Below are 19,222 nucleotides of genomic sequence, written 5' to 3'. Positions count from 1 at the left end.
GGAATTGATTCACCACTTTGCAAAATACACAACAAACTAATTTTTAGTAAAAAAACTTCACTTTAAGTTAGCATATCTCTATATTGTTATAAAGTTCATTTTTAATGCAACCCTTCAATATACTTAAAATACTGAAAGATCAATTAGACTTTTTCCAATTTGATAATTAGCCACAAATTTTAATTTACTTCAACTGAATTTACTAACAAAATTTAAGATCCATCAACGCGTAAATTTTAAAGTGATGTGTTTGTGGACATATAAACAAAAACTGCAAAGGGAAACTTCAAAAGTTCATTACACAGTTTTCACCATCAAGACCATTTTAACTTTCTCTTCCCACTATTCTGAATCATTTACTGTTTCTCTGAGGGGTATGATTCCAACACACAAAATCAGGGGAAATGAGGGACTTTTTTTAAAGAGGCTGTTTTTTAAGATCTGTCTCAAATTCACTAAGATAAAGAAATTAATGGCCTGATTATAATGGAAACGTGATTCCTATGAGGGTGGGCGCTTTAGGTTCAGCCTTACTGAAAGGCATGCATATGCTCAATTGCTCAGTCATGTCGCTCTTTGTGACCCCATGGACTACATACAGCCTGCCAGGCTCCTCTGTCCATGGAGTTTTCCAGGTAAGAATATTGGAGTGGTTGCCATGATCGAACCTGCGTCTCTTGCATCTTCTGCACTGGCCGGCAGGTTCTTTTCCACTGAGCTACCTGGGAGGCCCTACTGAAAGGCAAGGTTGTTACAATCCCCGCATGGGCTGTCATGCAGCATGGAGCAGACTCCTGGCTGCCAGAGCCGGGACTGAACTCGCACCCTGCAGTGGAAGGTCACACTCTTAACCAGGGAATTCCCCAGCCTTTGGTTTTACAAGTTGTATGTTGTTGGGATCAGGTCACTTTCCTCTGTAGACGTTAGGCCTCCTGATCTATAAAACGTGGAAACTGATGAGCTGACTGCTGACGTCACGGCCTAAGTAAGATTTTAAAGAAAATAAAAGATGAGAATTATACCAACCTCACGAGGATATTTTTGAGTAAATAGTGGTGGAAATTTGAGATCTCTTACATCAGTTAGGATCTGAAAAGAAAGAAAAGTGTTACTTATCTTTAAATCCATTTTGATATGTGGATCTATTTAAACAGAGATATTTTCTGATACTGTAAGAAAGGCTGAACATTAAGCAGATGGAAAATTTATCAATAGCTTTTCCTGACTTGGTAATCTACACATCAGTGCTCCCTGGGCACAGATTTACCTGCCACCAAATCACCAAATAATTTAAAACATTTATGACTTTTTTTTTGTTGCTCTGCGTCTTCGTTGCTACACTTGGGCTCTCTCTAGCTGCAGCGAGTGGGGGCTATTCTCTAGCTGTGGTGTGTGGGTTTCTCACCGTGGTGGCTTCTCTTGTTGCAGAATGTAGGCTCTAGGCACATGGGTTTCAGCAGCTGTGGCACGTGGGCTCAGTAGCTGTGGCTCCCAGGCTCTAGAGCACAGGCTCAGTAGTTGGGGCTCAGGGGCTTAGCTGCCCCACAGCATATGGAATCTTCCTGGACCAGGGATTGAACCTGTGTCCCCTGCACTGGCAGGTGGATTCTTTACCACTGTGCCACCAGGGAAGTCCCTGATACTCCTTTTGTAGTGAATCAGTTTTGAGAAATGAAATAAAGCAAGTATGTCTTCATATTTCTTGAGAAATAAGCTAAAATGTACTTAAAAACATGAACTGGGTTGGCCTTTGTCACTTCCCACTAAAGGAAAGCAGAAACTTCACTGGAAGAATCTACGACACAGGCCACAGAAGGGAGTGTCTCACCTGCTAATAGGCAGGTCGTACCAAACAGTGTGCAGATAGATGTTTGAGTCTTGAATCACAAAATTTTTAATCCCATAACATTTTTTTTTTTTAACCTGCTGCCCTTTCAAAGACATCATTAAGAAAATGAAATGGGAAGCCACTGGCTGGAATAAATTAGTCATTATACATATACTTGGCAAAGGACTGGAAAAGATGATCAAGGTCATGAGTCATCAGAGAAATGCAAACTGAAATCACAATCGGATTGTACTGCACTCCTATCAGAATACCCAAAAAACGTAAAGACTAAAACCTAAGTGTTGATAAGGATGCCGAAGACCTAGAACTTGCCTACACTGTGGGTGAGAATATAAAATGGCACTTTCTTATACAGTTAAACCACTTACACATAATTTACCAATCCTACCTCCTAATTCCCAAGACTAATGGAAAACATATGTATGTCTACAAAGAGACCAGTTTACAAATGTTCACAGCAACATCCACTTTATTCACAGGTGTTTCCAAAAGGTAAATGGACACAGGAACTATGCATAGATACCATGGAATGTAACTTAATAAAAAGGAGAAACTGCTGACACACTGAGTAATGAACGAACCTTAAAACCTTTAAGGTGAGTCAAAGAAGGCAGACACAAAAATGTACATACATGTATGATTCCATTCGTATGAAACTTTCTAAGACAAAATAGATTAGTGGTTGCTTGGAATCAGGATGGGATGAAAGAACAGGAGACTGATTGGGAAGGAGCAAAAGGCAACTTTTGGGGATGATAGAAATATTCTGTATTTTGAATGTAGTGGTCGTTACATGAAGCTTTAAAAGTATCAAAATCACATAAAAATGTACAAAGTGGGTACACTGTATTGTATGTAAATTATATCTCAATAAAATTAGTTTTTTGAAAAACGTCTTGGTCAAATCATTGAATAGTCTCTTTTACATTCACCAGTAGAATCTCAGAGGGGTTCTGGCTAAACAAGGCAGATTTTCTAGAATTCCCTAATGGTCCAGTAGCTAGGACTCTGCACTCCCACTGCTGGGGGCCTGGGTTCAATCACTCGTCTGGGAACTAGATCCCACATGCCACAACAAAAGATCAGAGATCCTCTGTGCTACAACTAAGATCCAGTGCAACCAAAAAAAAAAAAAGAGTAAACATGCAGATTTTTTTTTTCTAACTACATTTCAAAGTAAACATTTTCACTAAAACAACTGCAAAGAAAGGAAAAACATTTTAAATCTTTAAAATGAGTGCAGTGGAAGAAAAGGTCACATCTTCAGAAAGAGCGAGAAAGTAGATGGAAACATAGTGTAACTACTTTAGCTCAACAGAGAAAGATAAACCAGGGTGCCCACAAGGGATAAGGCCAACAGATGGGGAATTGCTTAGCTGTGTGGAGCCTGCAGGAGGTGGGGGTGAGGGATGAAGATGGCTGTAGGAGAGCTGTTGGAAGTTCTATATATGAAGTGATATTATATACCCCCATAGGACACAGAGGGCTTCCCCGAGGGCTCACACAGTAAAGAACCTGCCTGCAATGCGGGAGACCCAGATTCAATCCCTGAGTCAGGAAGACCCCCTGGAGAAGGGAATGGCAACCCACTCCAGTATTCTTCCCTGGAGAATCCCATGGACAGAGGAGCCTGGCAGGCTACAGTCCATGGGATCGCAAAGAGTCAGACAGGACTGAGCAACTAACGCTTTCACTTTTCACAGGACACAGAGGTTTGTTCTTCAAAGAAACTGAACCAAGGCATTCCAAACATAGGGCCAATACAGAGGCATGAGGATGGGTCGGGGGTGGGCATGAGAAACAGAACAAATGAAGATCTGCCACAGTAAGACACTCTCCATCCCCCATCCATCCCAGTTCTTTCTCAGGCAGGAGAATGAAGCTTCTTCTCTAGAGAGAATGAGGAGAGTCAAGAGATGCTAACATGTGAGTGCTCTCCCCTACCGCCACCCCAAAGAAAGAACTGGATCATAACACTTAACAGTCATGTCCACTTCAGGTTGTTTTTTTTTCGGTTGCGTGGCTTGCAGGATCTTAGTTCCCTGTCCAGGGATAGAATAGGGGTCCACAGCAGTTGAAAGCTCTGAGTCCTAACCACTGGACGGCCAGGGAATTCCTTTTTTATTTTTTAATGTCCACTTCTAGTTACCATTTTAGAGCACCATTCTTAAATATGAACAGACAGGATTGTCAACGTGTGAAACACACACAAATCATTACAAAACTCAGAAATATTAGTAGGGAGAAAGTAAGTGTGACTATAAAGGGGTAGCAAGAGGGCTGGAACAATCTAGACTGCAGTGTTGGTTACAGAAACCTATATATGAGATAAAATACCACAGAACTATATATAATACAAAGTACCAATGTCAAATTTATGTTGTACTATAATTATCTAAGATGTAACACTTAGCAGAAATTGGATGGAGAGTATCTCTTTGTATTATCTTTGCAACTTTCTGTGCATCTACAATATTTCCAATAGAAAGCTAAAAAAAAAAAAACAGGAAAGGAAAGAGACAGTATGGGGGAAGAAATACATACATACATATAATTGAGATTCTCAGCAATATGAAGAGACTAAATTCATGTAAAAAGAGTGCAAATACTACAAAAAAGGAACAATCTTAGATGATAAAAACTGAATTGTCAAAGGAATTAGGAAAGTTAGAAGAACAAGTTAAGGAACTTCTGCAAAAAATAGTACAAAAAGACAATGATAGAAAATAGGAGGGAAAAATATTAGACATTTTTAGGAATAAGTCAGGAGTCCCAGGAAAAAACAAAAAAATTGAAGAATGTATCCAAAAAAAAAAAAGAGAAACTTACTAGACTGAAGGATGAATCCCTTCTAACTGAAAGAATCTACCAAGTGCTAAATATAGCAAGTGAGCAGTGGAGTGGGGGTGGGGGAGTGAGCGGGGTTGGTGTGGTTGGTAGAGAGATCTGGAAGGATCTGAGAGGACTAAATTTCATAATGGGACTGATAAAAACTAAATCCCTAAAGCCCTCAGAAAGGAAGATATAACAGGTCCAAAATACCCCATATTAAAAAAATATGATGCATCAGAATGGTATCAACTTTTCAACAGCACTACTGAAAGCTATAAGAGAATGGGGCAATGCCCTCAAGGTTCTGAAGGAAAGTTATTTTCAATCTAGAACTAGAACCTAGTCAATTTATCAATTATGTATAAGGATGGGGGAAAAAATACATTTTCAGATACCCGAGGACTCTCTAATTTTCCCTCTCATACATTCTTTCTGAGAAATTTACGGCAGAAGGTACTCCAGCAAAATAAGAGAGTAATAATAATGAGAGTAAACAAAACAAAACATAAAATCTAGGAAACAAGGGATCCAAGCCAGGATCCAAGCTGATTAACATCTGGGTTGCTCCTACCTTCTAGTCATTATGAAAATGCTACTATGAACATTTGTGTACAGGTTTCTGAGTGGACCTATGTTTTTATTTCTCTTGGAGAAACAGGAGTAGAACCTAGGAGAAGAACACGGTCATTCCATGTTTACCTTTTTGAGCAAGTGTCACACTGTCTTACACAGTGGAATGTACCACTTTACACTGCTACCAGCAATGCTTCAGAGGATGATTAACTCTTTGCTAACCTTTTTACCTGCAGGATTACAGGATATCTCCATATCCTCGCCAACACTTATTTTCTGCTTTTATTTTATTCTATTATAGCTATTCTGGATAGTGTGAAGTGGTATTTCACCATGATTTTAATTCACATTTCCCTGATGAATAGTGATGCTGTACTTATTGGCCATCTGTAATCTTGAGAGAAATATCTATTCAAGTCCTTTGCCCATTTTTTAACAGGGTTGTTTGTTTTTTGTTGTTGAACTGTATTCATCCTTTATATATTCTAGACACTACTTTTAAGACTTTCAGTACTATACTCCTTAAAGGCAATAGTCATCATGGTTTATCTTGAGAGGGGAAAGAAAACAACTATGCTTAGTTTTTCAGCTTTTAAGCATATGACTGTGTGGTCATTTGTTCTCTAGAAAATTCTCTGACCACCACCATCACCCCACCCTGTGGCTCCCCTAGCTTTGCCCTTATGACAAATTTGAGTGCAAAATATGGTTAAGTTATGATGAATTTAAGCAACAGCAAGAAAACAGACAATTCATCTCAACAATTTTTGAAGAATGAATGGAAGCAAAGAGTCTACAAATTCTTTCTCTTCTACTTGCAATCAACCAAGTTGCTGGTATTAAGAATAACTTATTTTTCTCTTACAACTCATTCTTTTGTCAGTTGAAGAGTATTTTCTTCTGCCGTTTTGGAGAGGAGGGGGAAGAACTTACCCTGACCCTTTCCATCTGAGTGCCGAACGGGTATAGTAATTCAAACAGAATGAGGCCCAAAGAAAAGATGTCCACTTTATGAGAGTAGCTGTTGCCATGAATCTGAAATCCCAAATAAAGAAGATTAGAAGAACAGTCACAGAGACAGTATCATAGATGATCATACAGCATGAGTGAATCCCAACACTGACTTAGTCCCTACTTGGTTTAAATGTAATCCTGCAGGTAAAAATGTTAGCAGAGAGTTAATCATCTCTGAAGCCTCTTTTCTTCAGGTCACCCATGGTTTAATGTAATCCTGCAGGTAAAAATGTTAGCAAAGAGTTAATCATCTCTGAAGCCTCTTTTCTTCAAGTCACCTACGGTTTAAATGTAATCCTGCAGGTAAAAATGTTAGCAAAGAGTTAATCATCTCTGAAGCCTCTTTTCTTCAAGTCCCCACACCAAGTGTAATTAAACTACTCAGCATCACAGAAGGAAGCCCAGGTATAGCACTGAGATATGCATCAGTAAAATAGGCCCAGCGGAAGCCAGGAGCCAGGAAAAGCTGCCCCCATACCCCTGAGGTGAAGTTTTTCAAAGCCAGCACTATCTAAACCAAATCTCTCATTTCTGACTATCTTAGTCCTCACCTATTTTTATGAGAAAATCTTCCAAACCACTCATCAACTGTGGTTAGCCCTCATTACGGCACTTAATTATGGACTTCTCTGCATTCTCAGTTGTATTTTTCATGTGTGTTATTTCTTACTTTTCACAACTAGATTATAAAGACCTGGAGGGAAGGGAGCTGTTTCTTTTGTATTCCTACCATCCAGAACGAGGCTAAATAGAGAGAAGGCCTTCAACAAAAACTGATTTGCTAAAAGGAACAAATTACAACCCAACAGACTCTTAAAAAGCTCTCATTCAAATTAAAAGTGACCTCCTAGAACTCATAAGAAGCCTTTCATTTGGGAAAATGAAGCTAGGCACATAACTTGACACTTGGCAAAGGCCAAGAAAGGCCGGAACTTTGAGAATACTCACATCAATATTTCTTTTTATTTATTTAGTTAGTTTTTAAATTTTTTGGCTACAGCATGAGGCATGCAGAATCGTACTTCCCCAACCAGGGATCAAACACCCAAAAGTGAAAGGATGGAGTCTTAACCGCTGGGCCACTAGCCAATGCCCCAAGATTTATTTTAACTCTTATTTACCTAAAAATGCCTATTTTCTTTTACACGAATGACTTTTGTCCAGAAACATGATTTGCAGGTCATAGCTATTTTTCATCAAAACTATACTTATTGGTTTATTGTCTTCTAGGGTTGAGTGTTACAGAAAACAAGCTCTTTAAGCTGTAACCTGTTTTTTCCCCTACCTAAATACTTTAATACTATTTTTCCTTTATCTTGAAATTCAAAATGTCTAAGTATAGGACTATATATAAAAAAAAAACAATTAAATTAAAAAATGAAAATGTTAAGCATGAACAAGAATACACTTGAATAATGCAAACAACTGAGGCAGTCTAGAAGGATACTGTACAACAGTAAAATAAAGGCCGAATCCTATGACTCGTCTCTGATAAAACCTTCCAAAGATAATCTAATCCATTGGTTCTTAAAGTGTGGTCTATGGATCCCTGGGGATCCCAACATCCTTTCAGGAAGTCTACAAAGTCAAGATTATTTTCATAACAATTCTAAGATGATTTGTCTTTTCACTATGTTGACATTTGCTCTGCTGAATCTTAGCATGAATTAAGGCAGTGGCACCAAACCATACTAGTAATAATTATGTTCTTCAGTTTACATACTGGGGGAGTAGGGTGGGAGAAAAAAGAAAGCAAGAAAGAAAAAGAGAGAGAGGAAGAGAAAAGGAGAAAGCAAGAGAGAGAGTGAGAGAGAGAAAGAAAGAAAGAAAAAGAGAGAGAGAAACAAAAAAGAGAAAGTGAAAGTAAGAGATACAAAGAGAGAAAGGGAAAGAGAGAAAAGGAGAAAGAGAAAGCAAGAAAGAGGAAGAGAGAAAAGGAGAAAGAGAAAGCAAGAGAGAGAGAAAGAGAAAGGAAGAGGGAAAGAGAAAGAGAGAAAAGGAAAAAGAGAAAGCGAGAGAGAAAGCAACAGCAAGAGAAAGAAAAAGAGGGAAAGAAAGAGAAAGCAAGAAAGAAAAGAGAAAAAGAGAAAGTGGAAGTAAGAGAGAGAAGGACAGTTTCACTTAAAATATCCTTGCTCAAGCAGTAAAACTGATTAATTTTATTACGTCTTGCCCCAGGCACGCATCTTTTTACTATTCTGTGTGACACAGTGAGCAGTGTTCATAAAGCAGTTTTGCTCCACGCTGAAGTAAAATGCTGTCTCAAGAGAAAGCATTTATGTAATTGTTCGAGTTCCTATATGAACTTCTCATTGAGCTCTTCTCATCGAGCACCACTTTGACTTGAAAGAAAAACTGGTAGACCAACTGTGGTTATTCAGACTTGGGTACTTGACAGTATTTTCTTAAAGATGAATGAAGTGAGAATGGCACTTCAAGGAAAACTGACAGTTGTTGCCAAAGATAAAAGTTGAACTTTAAAGTGAACTTCAGAATTTTGGAAAATGTGTGTCCATCACTGGGAACCTGACAGCTTTCCTAATACTTAAAAGCCCTTTCTGGTGAGCTTGGTTGATGATATTAAAATATTGACGATTTTTTAAAATATTATATGATTGAGAGGACTAGAAGGGGATGACAGAGGATGAGATGGTTGGATGGCATCACCGACTCAATGGACATGAGTTTGAGCAAACTCTGGGGGATGATAAAGGACAGGGAAGCCTGGTGGCTGCAGTCCATGGCATTGCAAAGAGCTGGACACGACCTAGCGACTAAACAACAACAACAACTATAATGAATTGTGACAATTTTTGGAAGACACATAACGTAGAGACCCAATAGTTTCCAAATGACCAATGCACAACTTTAAAAACTCATGTGTGGAAAAGAGGTCCATTCAAAGTGTGAAATGGGTGTTACAGTAACAGAATACAGAATGTCCACTGCTATGGTTTTAGATTCCACAGGGCAAATGATTCTTCAGAAACTTCAGAAACTTTTGCTTATTGAGTTTTGGTGATGCCCACATCTACCTGAAAATGGTATGAAAATGTTCCTCCCTTCCCCACTGCGTATCTGTTTGAGGTCAGATTTGCTTAATATACTTGAACCAAAATAACATAGTTCAAGGGATTAAATGCAAAAGCAGATATGAAATCTAACCCTTTTAAGTCAGATAGTAAAGAGCTTTAAAAAAATGGAAATAAATACCACTATTCTCACTAGTTTTCTTTGGGAAAATATTTATTTTTCAGAAAGTATCTTGAAGATTTGATAAATTTAAGACAGTTATTTTTAATTGAATTACTAAAATTTTATAAATTTCTGCTTTCATCTATAATGTGGCAAATATTGATAGACATAATCTCACAAGAAAAATTATTAAGCTCTCAATCATATTTAAGTATAAACAGGCACTGGCCAAAAAGTCTGAGAACCACTCATCTAAGCTTCTATAAGCTTGTGAATATCATCAGCATTGGGGATGCTACACTGACATCTCCTAGGATGCCCTGCTCCCCCCACTTCCGGTTCCCGTTCCGTTTACAGAGTTTTTCCCACAAGGCAACACAGCTCAGCCTGTCTGCCGCTGTTTCCTGCCATGCCTGTGGATGAACACAGAGGGCAGTTCACTAAACTACCTCCAACTGTCTCTGAAAACAGTTCCAACCTAGTTCACATAAGGAGAAATGAGAGTTAGGTTTGGGAGGAGGACATTCAAAGTCTCCTCTAAATTTCTGGGACTTCCCTGGTGGTCCAGTGGTAAAGAGTGCCTGCCAATGTAACAGACACAGGTTCGATCCCTGGTCTGGGAGGATCCCACCTGCCACAGAGCAACTAAGCCCGTGGGCCACAACTATTGAGCCAGTGATCTAGAGCCTGGGAACTGCAACTACAGAGCCCATGGGCTGCAACTACTGAAGCCCGCTGCCTAGAGCCTGTGCTCCGCAATAAGAGAAGCCACCACAATGAGAAGCCTGCGCACCACAACAAAGAGCAGCCCCTGCTCGCCACAGCTAGAGAAAAGCCTGTGCAGCAATGAAGACCAGCAGGGCCCAAAATAAACAAACAGTAAATTTCTGGCTGTTGTCAGGTTCTCCTTCAGAGGGCAAGCACATTTCATGCATTGTGAGTATTTTTCTTTATCTACCCCCAATCCAGCTTGCAGGAATTGCACCCTAGCTGTGTTGCCTGTGGAACACTACTGTCAGTTTTCATCATTTTCAGATTTTTATTTTATTGGGTATTTTAAATGCAGCACAGATGGAGATTCACGGGGGCACATCTAGCTTGCTGCCATCCTAATTAATAAGTTATTTAGGGACTTCCCTGGTGGTCCATTGGTTAAGACTCTGTGCTTCCAAAGCAGGCAGCATAGGTTCGATCTATCGTCAGGGAACTAAGATCTTGCATGCCAGACTTCATGGCCGAAAAAAAAAAGGACAGAGCATACCTAAAAAAACTATTTTAACAAAAATCTATTTATTCCTCAAAAGGAAAAGAAACAGTTCACCTGTTCTGGGCTCATATACAGCTTGGTCCCCACTTGTCCCGTGTGCCTGGCGTAACCTGGCATTGGGGTCAGAACCATCTGATCTTCCTCATCTTGGTCCATTGCCGTCACCAATCCAAAATCTCCAACCTTGACCACATCATCCACTGTAAAGAATATGTTGGAAGGCTGAAAAAAAAAAGCATATAAAAGCACAGTGGGTGTGTATGGAGGACAGACAGGGAAGAGAACTATTTAAATGACTACAGAAAATAAATACAGGACACTTGATATTCTCAAGCGTCTTTCCCTTTACAATGGACTAATATGAAAATGAAAACAATCTTTCAATTCTAGACAAGTACTGTGAATAAAGAAAAGGCAAGGGGAGCAAGTATTCATTGAACATCTGTTTAAATAAATCCTTAGAGATTCACATTCCCTAGTGTCTAGGGTGCTTAATCCTCAATCTCCTTATTCTTTTTTTAACTTCTTATTTTGTATTGGGGGTACAGCCAATTAATAATGTTATGCCAGTTTCAGGTGAACAGCAAAGGGACTCAGCCCCACACATACACGTATCCATCCACCCTCAAACTCCTTTTCCCATCCAGGCAGCCACATAACACTAAATCTCATTATTCTATACACTCTCTTGGCAAGCTTCTCTATATTTTTGACCTAAAGGATGATTATAATAATAACAAACACATACAGAGCACTTGCAATAGGCCAGAAGATGATCTAAGTGGTTTATTACTGTTTATTATTATTAACGCATGCAACTCATAACCCTTTTAGTCCTATTGGTCCCTCCTTTCACAGGTATGAAAACTGAGGCCCAGAGAAGCTAAGTAAATCACCCAAGGTCACCCAGTTAGTAAGGAGTGGAGCAGGTTCAAACCCAGGCAGTCTGGCTCCATGAGAAAAGCGTATCTGCTCCACTGCCACATGTCCAATTCTTGCCCTCTGGTAGCAAATCACTACTACATGGTGAATGAATGAAACAGACTGATCTTTGGGCTTGTTATAAAAGGGAAATGTAGGCTGTCAAGGAGAATAACAGCTCTTAACAACAATCTTTATATATATATATAATTTTTTTTTTTTCCTGGCTGTGCGGCTTGAGGAATCTTGGTTCCCTGACCAGGGATTGAACCTGGGCTCCACATTAGTGAAAGTGCAGAGTCCTAATCATTGGACTGCCAGGGAATTCTTTTAACTACAATCTTACGTTGTCTCTTCTAATACAGGCTCCCATATACCTTGCCCCGAATTCTAAACTTCGTCCCGAATTCTAAACTCTTATATGCAACTGTTCATTGGATACAACTAACCATGGGCTCCTCAAATTCAAAATCCTGCACAAGAAATATATCATCTTGGGACTTCCCCAGCAGCCCAGAAGTTAAGACTTCGCCTTCCAATGCAGAGAATCAGGTTGGATTCCTGGTCTTGGGGAGCTAAGATCCCACATGCCTCCTGGCCAAAAAACCAAAACATAAATAATAGTGTAACAAATTCAATAAAGACTTTAAAAATGGTCCACAGCAAAAAAAAAAAAAAATATATATATATATATATATATACACACATATATATGCATATATAATATTATCATCTTTCCCTATAGCTTACTCTAACCTCAGATAACATGACCACCATTCATAGGCCTTTGAAAGAAGGGGGAAAAAAGCCATTTAGCTCATAAAATTTACTTTCACTGGGCTTCAAATGGGGCTTCCCAGGTAGTACTAGTGGTAAAGAATCTGCCTGCCGTTGCAGGAGATGCTGGAGACACAGGTTCAATCCTTGGGTCAGAAAGATCCCCTGGAGAAGGAAATAGCAACCCACTCCAGTATTCTTGCCTGGAGAACCCCCTGAACAGAGGAGCCAGGTGGGCTACAGTCCACGGGGTCAAGAAGAGTTGGACACGACTGAGTGACTTAGCACACAACACCCTACTCTTCCTCAAATAACCTTGTACAAGAGATAAGATTAGACTGTGCTGCCTTCAATTTCCTCATTCTTCCCCTCTCTGGGCTCTGGTGTCAGCTTCTATGCATCCAACACTAACAGACTTTGGTTCCTTTTTGGTTCTCCAGCATCTATCCATCCCTCTAAGCTTCCACCGGAAGCATCTGGAAGTGACTTGAGGAATTCCCTTCTGGGCAGCAAGTTCATGGTTCATGTGGGATGTTATCTGGAGGTGGTATCTAGAGCTTGCATCCACCAATAAGCATAGTCCCAGCTCCTGGCCAGAAGACTGGTTTGGAGATGGGTATGTGTCCAGTATTTCGGTCACCTGATGGGAATAGCCGACTCATTGGAAAAGTCCCTGATGCTGGGAAAGATTAAGGGCAGAACGAGAAGAGGACATCAGAGGATGAGATGATCGGTCGGCATGCAATGGACATGAACTTGTGCAAACTCTGGGAGATGGTAAGGGACATGAGGCCTGGTGTGCTGCAGTTCATGGGGTCACAAAGGGTAACAACCAGCAACTGAACAACAACAGTGTGTCCTTGGCTTATCAATTACAAGAAAATCCAGGACTTCTTGATCAACAGCGGCAGAAAAAAATACTTTTCTCCCTAGCACCTCTAAAACATGAAGCCCTGAGAACTGCTGGCAGTTATGCTGAGACTGACATGTGACAAACATGTGACCAAAGTATAGGTTAGAGGGCCTAGAAGGCTTTAACATTAGGCTCAATGACAGATCAGAATGAACACAGTAAAGAACTTTTCAACTGGGAATATATATATAACTGAATCACTTTGCTGTTCACCTGAAACTAACACAACATTGTGTTACTTCAATAAAAATAAATAAGTACTGGAGAAGGAAATGGCAACCCATTCCAGTATTCTTGCTTGGGAAATTCCACAGACAGAGGAGCCTGGCTGGCTACAGTCCGTGTGGTGGTCAAGAGTCAGATGCGACTAAGTGACTGAACAATAACAACAAACTGAGGCTGAGATGTGCAGTCACTCAGCTCCTAGGGGGCTGGCCCAGATGGGTCTGACTCTGAAAAGTGGTTCAGAAAAGTCAAGTCAATCTTCTAAACAGAAAAATAAATAAGTAAAGGACTTCCTTGGTGGGCCAGGGGTTAAGAATCCATCCGCCAATGCAGGGGACACCGGTTTGATCCCACGTGTTGGGGAGCAACTAAGCCCATCAGTTCAGTTCAATTCAGTTGCTCAGTCATGTCCAACTCTTTGCGACCCCATGGACTGCAGCATGCCCATGCACCACAACTAATGAAGTCAAGGCACTCCAGAGGCTGTGCTCTGCAACCAGAGGAGCCACCGCACTGAAAGACCCCATGTGCTGCAACAAAGACCCAATACACTCAAATAAATAAATTAATAAGATCAATTTTCAACAAATAAGTAAATGAAATAAACAAATAGAAAAATAAAACAGGTTGAAACCCTCGAGTGACGAACCACGGATAACAGACCTTGAGGTCCCTGTGCATGAGCCCTTTGCTGTGCAGAAACTCCACCGCCTCTGCAATCTGCAGAAAGATGTGCAAACATACGCTCCTCTCTCTCGCCTCAATGGTGCAGCGGCTGTTCAGCCAGTCTTTGAGGTTTTCCTTTCTGCACAGCTGCATCTGGATGTACAGATACACCTTGGGCGAACTGGGCTGGAGTTTCCCCACCGAGCTTTTAGTGAGGTCTAAACTTAAAGTGGTCGGTCTTGACGGAGAAACAGACACAGTAGGTTCGGAAGATTTGCTACCGGCATGCCGGAGCGCAGTTAGTTTATTCGCACAATGGTTGCCCGCAGGCGGTTGGTTCATTCTGGGCTCCTCTTTGCTGGATGCGTTATCACAGCCAGAATCTTCAAATACTATAGACGAGGAGGTTCGCTCCCTGGACCTTACGTAAGGAGAAGCTTCCGAAGGACAAAGTTCAAAGGAGTGCCCTTCATCATTACCATCCATGGTACCATCCTCCCCCTCGCAGTCTGTAAGGCAGCTGTCCTGGATTTGGCATACTGCATCTGCTGACTTGCTCACGTTTCCGTGGTCCATCCCGGAAAACTCCAGTGGAGAGAACTGGCTCTCGGATGAACTGGTCTGGCTGCAGGAAATCCCAACTGAAAAAGACCTGCTGCTGTGTGGGGAAGGAGCTATGATTTCAATATGTTCCTTTGTAGAGAAAGGATCCATTCTGCGTATTTTAACAGAAGGCGCATCCACGGGACTAGGAGAGCTGAGCGGCCAGTCTGTGCTAAGAGTGGGAGAAGTAAAAGGCACAAGAGTGAACATCTGCAGATTAAACTGCATGAACTACATCCTCTGTCTGCTTGTTTATTAATTTTTTTAGAGTATCTTTTTTTTTTAATTTATTTTTTTACTGAAGTACAATTGTTTTACAGTGTTATGTTCTTCCCAAGTGGTGCTAGTGGTAATGCAGGAGATGTAAGAGACGTGGGGTTGATCCCTGGGTGGGGAAGATCCCCTGGAGGAGGGCATGGCAGCCCATTCCAGTATTCTTGCCTGGAGAATCCCATGGAGGGAGGAGCCTGGCGGGCCACGGTTCATAGGGTTGCAGAGTCTGACACAACTGAAGCGACTTAGCATGCATGCTGTACAACATGAATCAGCTATAAGTATACATATATGCCCTCCTTCTTGAGCCTCCCTCCTACCCTCTATTGATTTATTTTTACTGAGGTATAGCTGACTTACAATGTTGTAACTACACCCTTTGCTTCCAAAGCTTCAACTATAATAAAGCCAGTCACCAAAGGAGGACACAGAAATTCAATGAAAACATGCCACAGGAGACAAAGACCACAGTCGGGCCATTCCTTAACTGGAAAGCTTGATTTCGTACCAGAAACTGTTATCTGGGACTGTCATGCCCAGAGCAGCCAGGTTCTACGTAAAACACAAAGTGCAAAGGAAGATCAAGGCCAGGAGCCCTCAGTACCTATGATTTAGGAGCCCTCAGTACCTATGATTTAGAAGCCCCCATCCAAATCGGGCCTTGACGTGCAGAGCCACCTCTCCTGGTCCTTCCGTGGTTGGGCTATAGACAACGGTCACTGTAGCTAACTAGGTACCTACGTGGAGCCAGAGCTGTGTTAGGTACTTTTAGGCAGAAATTTTATTCCAGCTCTTTAGTAAGTAGTCTACTTAGTAAGCAGGCTTCCTAGGTGGCTTGGTGGTAAAGAATCTGCCTGCCAATGCAGGAGACATGGGAGAGGTAGGTTTGATCCCTGGGTGGGGAAGATCCCTTGGAGGAGGAAATTCCACTGCAGTATTCTTCCCTGGAAAACTCCATGGACGTAGGAACCTGGTGGGCTACAGTCCATTGGGTCACAGAGTCAGACACAACTGGGTATGCACAGGCTCGCATACACGCATGTACTCGTGCTATTGAATAAGCAGTCTGTTTTTACTCCAGCCCTTTAGTAAGTAACCTGTTTCCTTTTTCTTTTTATTTAGTAGTTTTTAAAACGACCTTCTCTCCTCGGGAATAGCATATTTAACATAGGAATTATCTACAGGTTGCCTAAGTTCATTTATTTTTAAATGCAAGTAGTTTAAAACTACTTCAGAAAGGAGTTGTAAAATTGCTAACCATCAATCCTAAGAAACTAAATGAAAATTGAAAATAAAAAATGGAGACAGAAGTCAAGACAATGTCTCTCATTGAGAAAGGCTACTGTAAATCCCTCTGTGAATTATAAATCATAGAGCTCTATCTACCAATGAGTTTAGAAATTCATATTCTGGACAAAAAAAGGAAAAAAAAGTTCATGTTCTCAAAACTAAACCAACTTATGTAACTAGAGAAGATTCTAAAACATGATAACAGAATCAGTAATGTGCTATTCTTTTGTTTAAAAAAAAAAACCTCTAAAGTTATAGTAATAGAAAGGATATTGTATTCATGTAAGTCAAAGACTAACCTGAAAGAAACACTCATTTTTAAGTCTATGTCAAACCAAGTTACCTGTCATCTTTTAGCCAAATTTCATCCATTTTTTCTTGCCACTTCTCTGGTGGTGCTTCCAACCAAGCATTGAAATATCTCACAATTCCTGGGTGTTCAAGCTTGGCTAAGGCTTTCACTTCTCGCATTACCTTCTCCCGAGCCAATTCCCTGAAACAGAGAAACAAAGAAGACACTGAAGTTTGCTCTGAAGAAGCAATTATATCCAACAGTGCAAAATGATAAGAAAAGAATTCTTGCTTGATTCTAAAAATCAGAAACAGAAAAATCAGCCTAGTAGCATAATTCTAAAAACCAACCAACCGTTGTATTAAAATGTATAGTATTTCTTTTCTCTTCTAGAAGTATGTGCTACAAGTGTATCCATCCATTCAAATAAAGAGTTCTGAACTGACGAAAAATGAATGACTACAGACCCTTAAAGGTAACTGCTTAATGCTCATTCCTTAATAGGGAGATGAAGAGGTAGAAGTGAAGTATTCAGAAAAGAAGGCTCAGCCTGGCAGCTCTGGAGGACAGAGAAGAAGCACCCCGACAAGGTATATACAAGAATCCAAAAGGCCTGTATGTGTATCCTCCTCTGTTTAAAGCCTCAGGCTTCTCTGGCGGCTCATACGGTAAGGAATCCACCTGTAATGAAGGAGACCCAGCTTTGATTCCTGGATCAGGAAGATACCCTGGAGAAGGGAATGGCAACCCACTCTTCTCGCCTGGAGAATTCCATGGACAGTGGAGCCTGGCGGGTTATAGTCCATGGGGTCGCAAAGAGTCGGACATGACTGGGTGACTAACAACTTTCACTTCCACTGAATATCACAGGCAGTAATGTTTAGCCAGAAAACCATCTGAATTTGATCTGCTCTGTCAGACTTTATTTTGGGGGGCTCCAAAATCACTGCAGATGGTGACTGCAGCCATAATATTAAAAGACGCTTACTCCTTGGAAGAAAAGTTATGACCAACCTAGATAGCATATTGAAAAGCAGAGACATCACTTTGCCAACAAAGGTCTGTCTAGTCAAGGCTTTGGTTTTTCCTGTGGTCATGTATGGATGTGAGAGTTGGACTGTGAGGAAAGCTGAGCACCGAAGAATTGATGCTTTTGAACTGTGGTGTTGGAGAAGACTCTTGAGAGTCCCTTGGACTGCAAGGAGATCCAACCAGTCCATTCTGAAGGAGATCAGCCCTGGGTGTTCTTTGGAAGGACTGATGCTAAAGCTGAAACTCCAGTACTTTGTCCACCTCATGTGAAGAGTTGACTCATTGGAAAAGACTCTGATGCTGGGAGGGGTTGGGGGCAGGAGGAGAAGGGGACGACCGAGGATGAGATGGCTGGATGGCATCACTGACTCGATGGACATGAGTTTGAGTGAACTCCGGGAGCTAGCGATGGACAGGGAGGCCTGGCATGCTGCGATTCATGGGGTCGCAAAGAGTTGGACACAACTGAGTGACTGAACTGAACTGAACTGACACCTTTTCTGATGGATCTAAGCTCACATTCAAGGGATTCCACCACTGCTTGAAACAACATAATATTAATGAAGATGTTATATTCTCTTCCCTCCCAAAGAGAGAGGCAGCTACTCCCACTTTTCTCACTGGGCTTTAGTACTGTTAATGGTCCTGCCCTGAAAATTCCAATAGATTTCTAAATTCTTCACATTCAGTGACCAAATCCTATCACCTCCTCCTTTTAATTCCTGACACTCATTTCTCCCTCACTTCATAGAGAATAGATGGGGAAACAATGGAAACAGTGACAGACTTTATTTTCTTGGGCTCTAAAATCACTGTAGCAGTGACTGAACTCATAAAATTAAAAGATACTTGCTCCTTAGAAGAAAAGCTATGGCAAACCTAGAAAGCATTTAAAAAGCAGAGACATCATTTTGCCTACAAAGGTCCATATAGTCAAAGCTATAGCTTTACCAGTAGTCCTATACGGATGTGAGAGTTGGACCATAAAAAAGACTAAGTGTGAAAGAATTGATGCTTTTGAACTGTGGTGCTGGAGAAGACTCTTGAGAGTCCGTTGGACTGCAAGGAGATCAAACTAGTCAATCCGAAAAGAAATCAACCCTGAATATTCACCAGAAGGACTGATGCTGAAGCCCCAATCCTTTGGCCACCTGATTTGAAGAGTCTACTCATGGAAAAGACCCTGATGCTGGAAAAGACCGAAGGCAGGAGGAGAAGGGGGCGACAGAGGATGAGATGGTTGGATGGCATCATTGACTCAATGGACATGAGTTTGAGCAAACTCTGGGAGATAGTAAAGGACAGGGAAGCCTGTTATGCTGCAGTTTATGGGGTGCCACAGAGTCAGACGAGAGTGAGCGACTGAACAATTCCTTCCTCATGTGTCTCCACTTGTACTGTACTAATGCTCTGCATCTTAGGATTGACCTTCTAAAAAAAAAAAAATCTACTGAACATGCTTACATGCTTATCTCTTACTACATACCACCTCCACTTTGA

The 19,222-nt window shown here is 41.0% G+C and overlaps 1 protein-coding gene across 1 annotated transcript in view; it reads right to left on the bottom strand.

Moving 5' to 3' along the window:
* The window catches only part of EIF2AK3 (eukaryotic translation initiation factor 2 alpha kinase 3), an 82,283-nt gene that overhangs the window by 2,403 nt on the left and 60,658 nt on the right, over positions 1–19,222 (bottom strand). The window contains exons 12-16 of the mRNA XM_040224252.1: positions 16,742–16,891; positions 14,230–15,007; positions 10,785–10,952; positions 6,188–6,289; positions 1,027–1,089 (exon numbers count right to left, since the gene is read on the bottom strand). Coding sequence (XP_040080186.1) covers positions 1,027–1,089; positions 6,188–6,289; positions 10,785–10,952; positions 14,230–15,007; positions 16,742–16,891 — 1,261 coding nt within the window. The remainder of the gene's footprint in view (positions 1–1,026; positions 1,090–6,187; positions 6,290–10,784; positions 10,953–14,229; positions 15,008–16,741; positions 16,892–19,222) is intronic.

Source organism: Oryx dammah, unplaced genomic scaffold (genome assembly GCF_014754425.2).
Source record: "Oryx dammah isolate SB20612 unplaced genomic scaffold, SCBI_Odam_1.1 HiC_scaffold_25, whole genome shotgun sequence".
NCBI classification, from domain to species: domain Eukaryota; kingdom Metazoa; phylum Chordata; class Mammalia; order Artiodactyla; family Bovidae; genus Oryx; species Oryx dammah.
The sequence above is the reverse complement of the archived record's forward strand: the minus strand, read 5'-3'. Positions and strand labels throughout refer to the sequence as shown.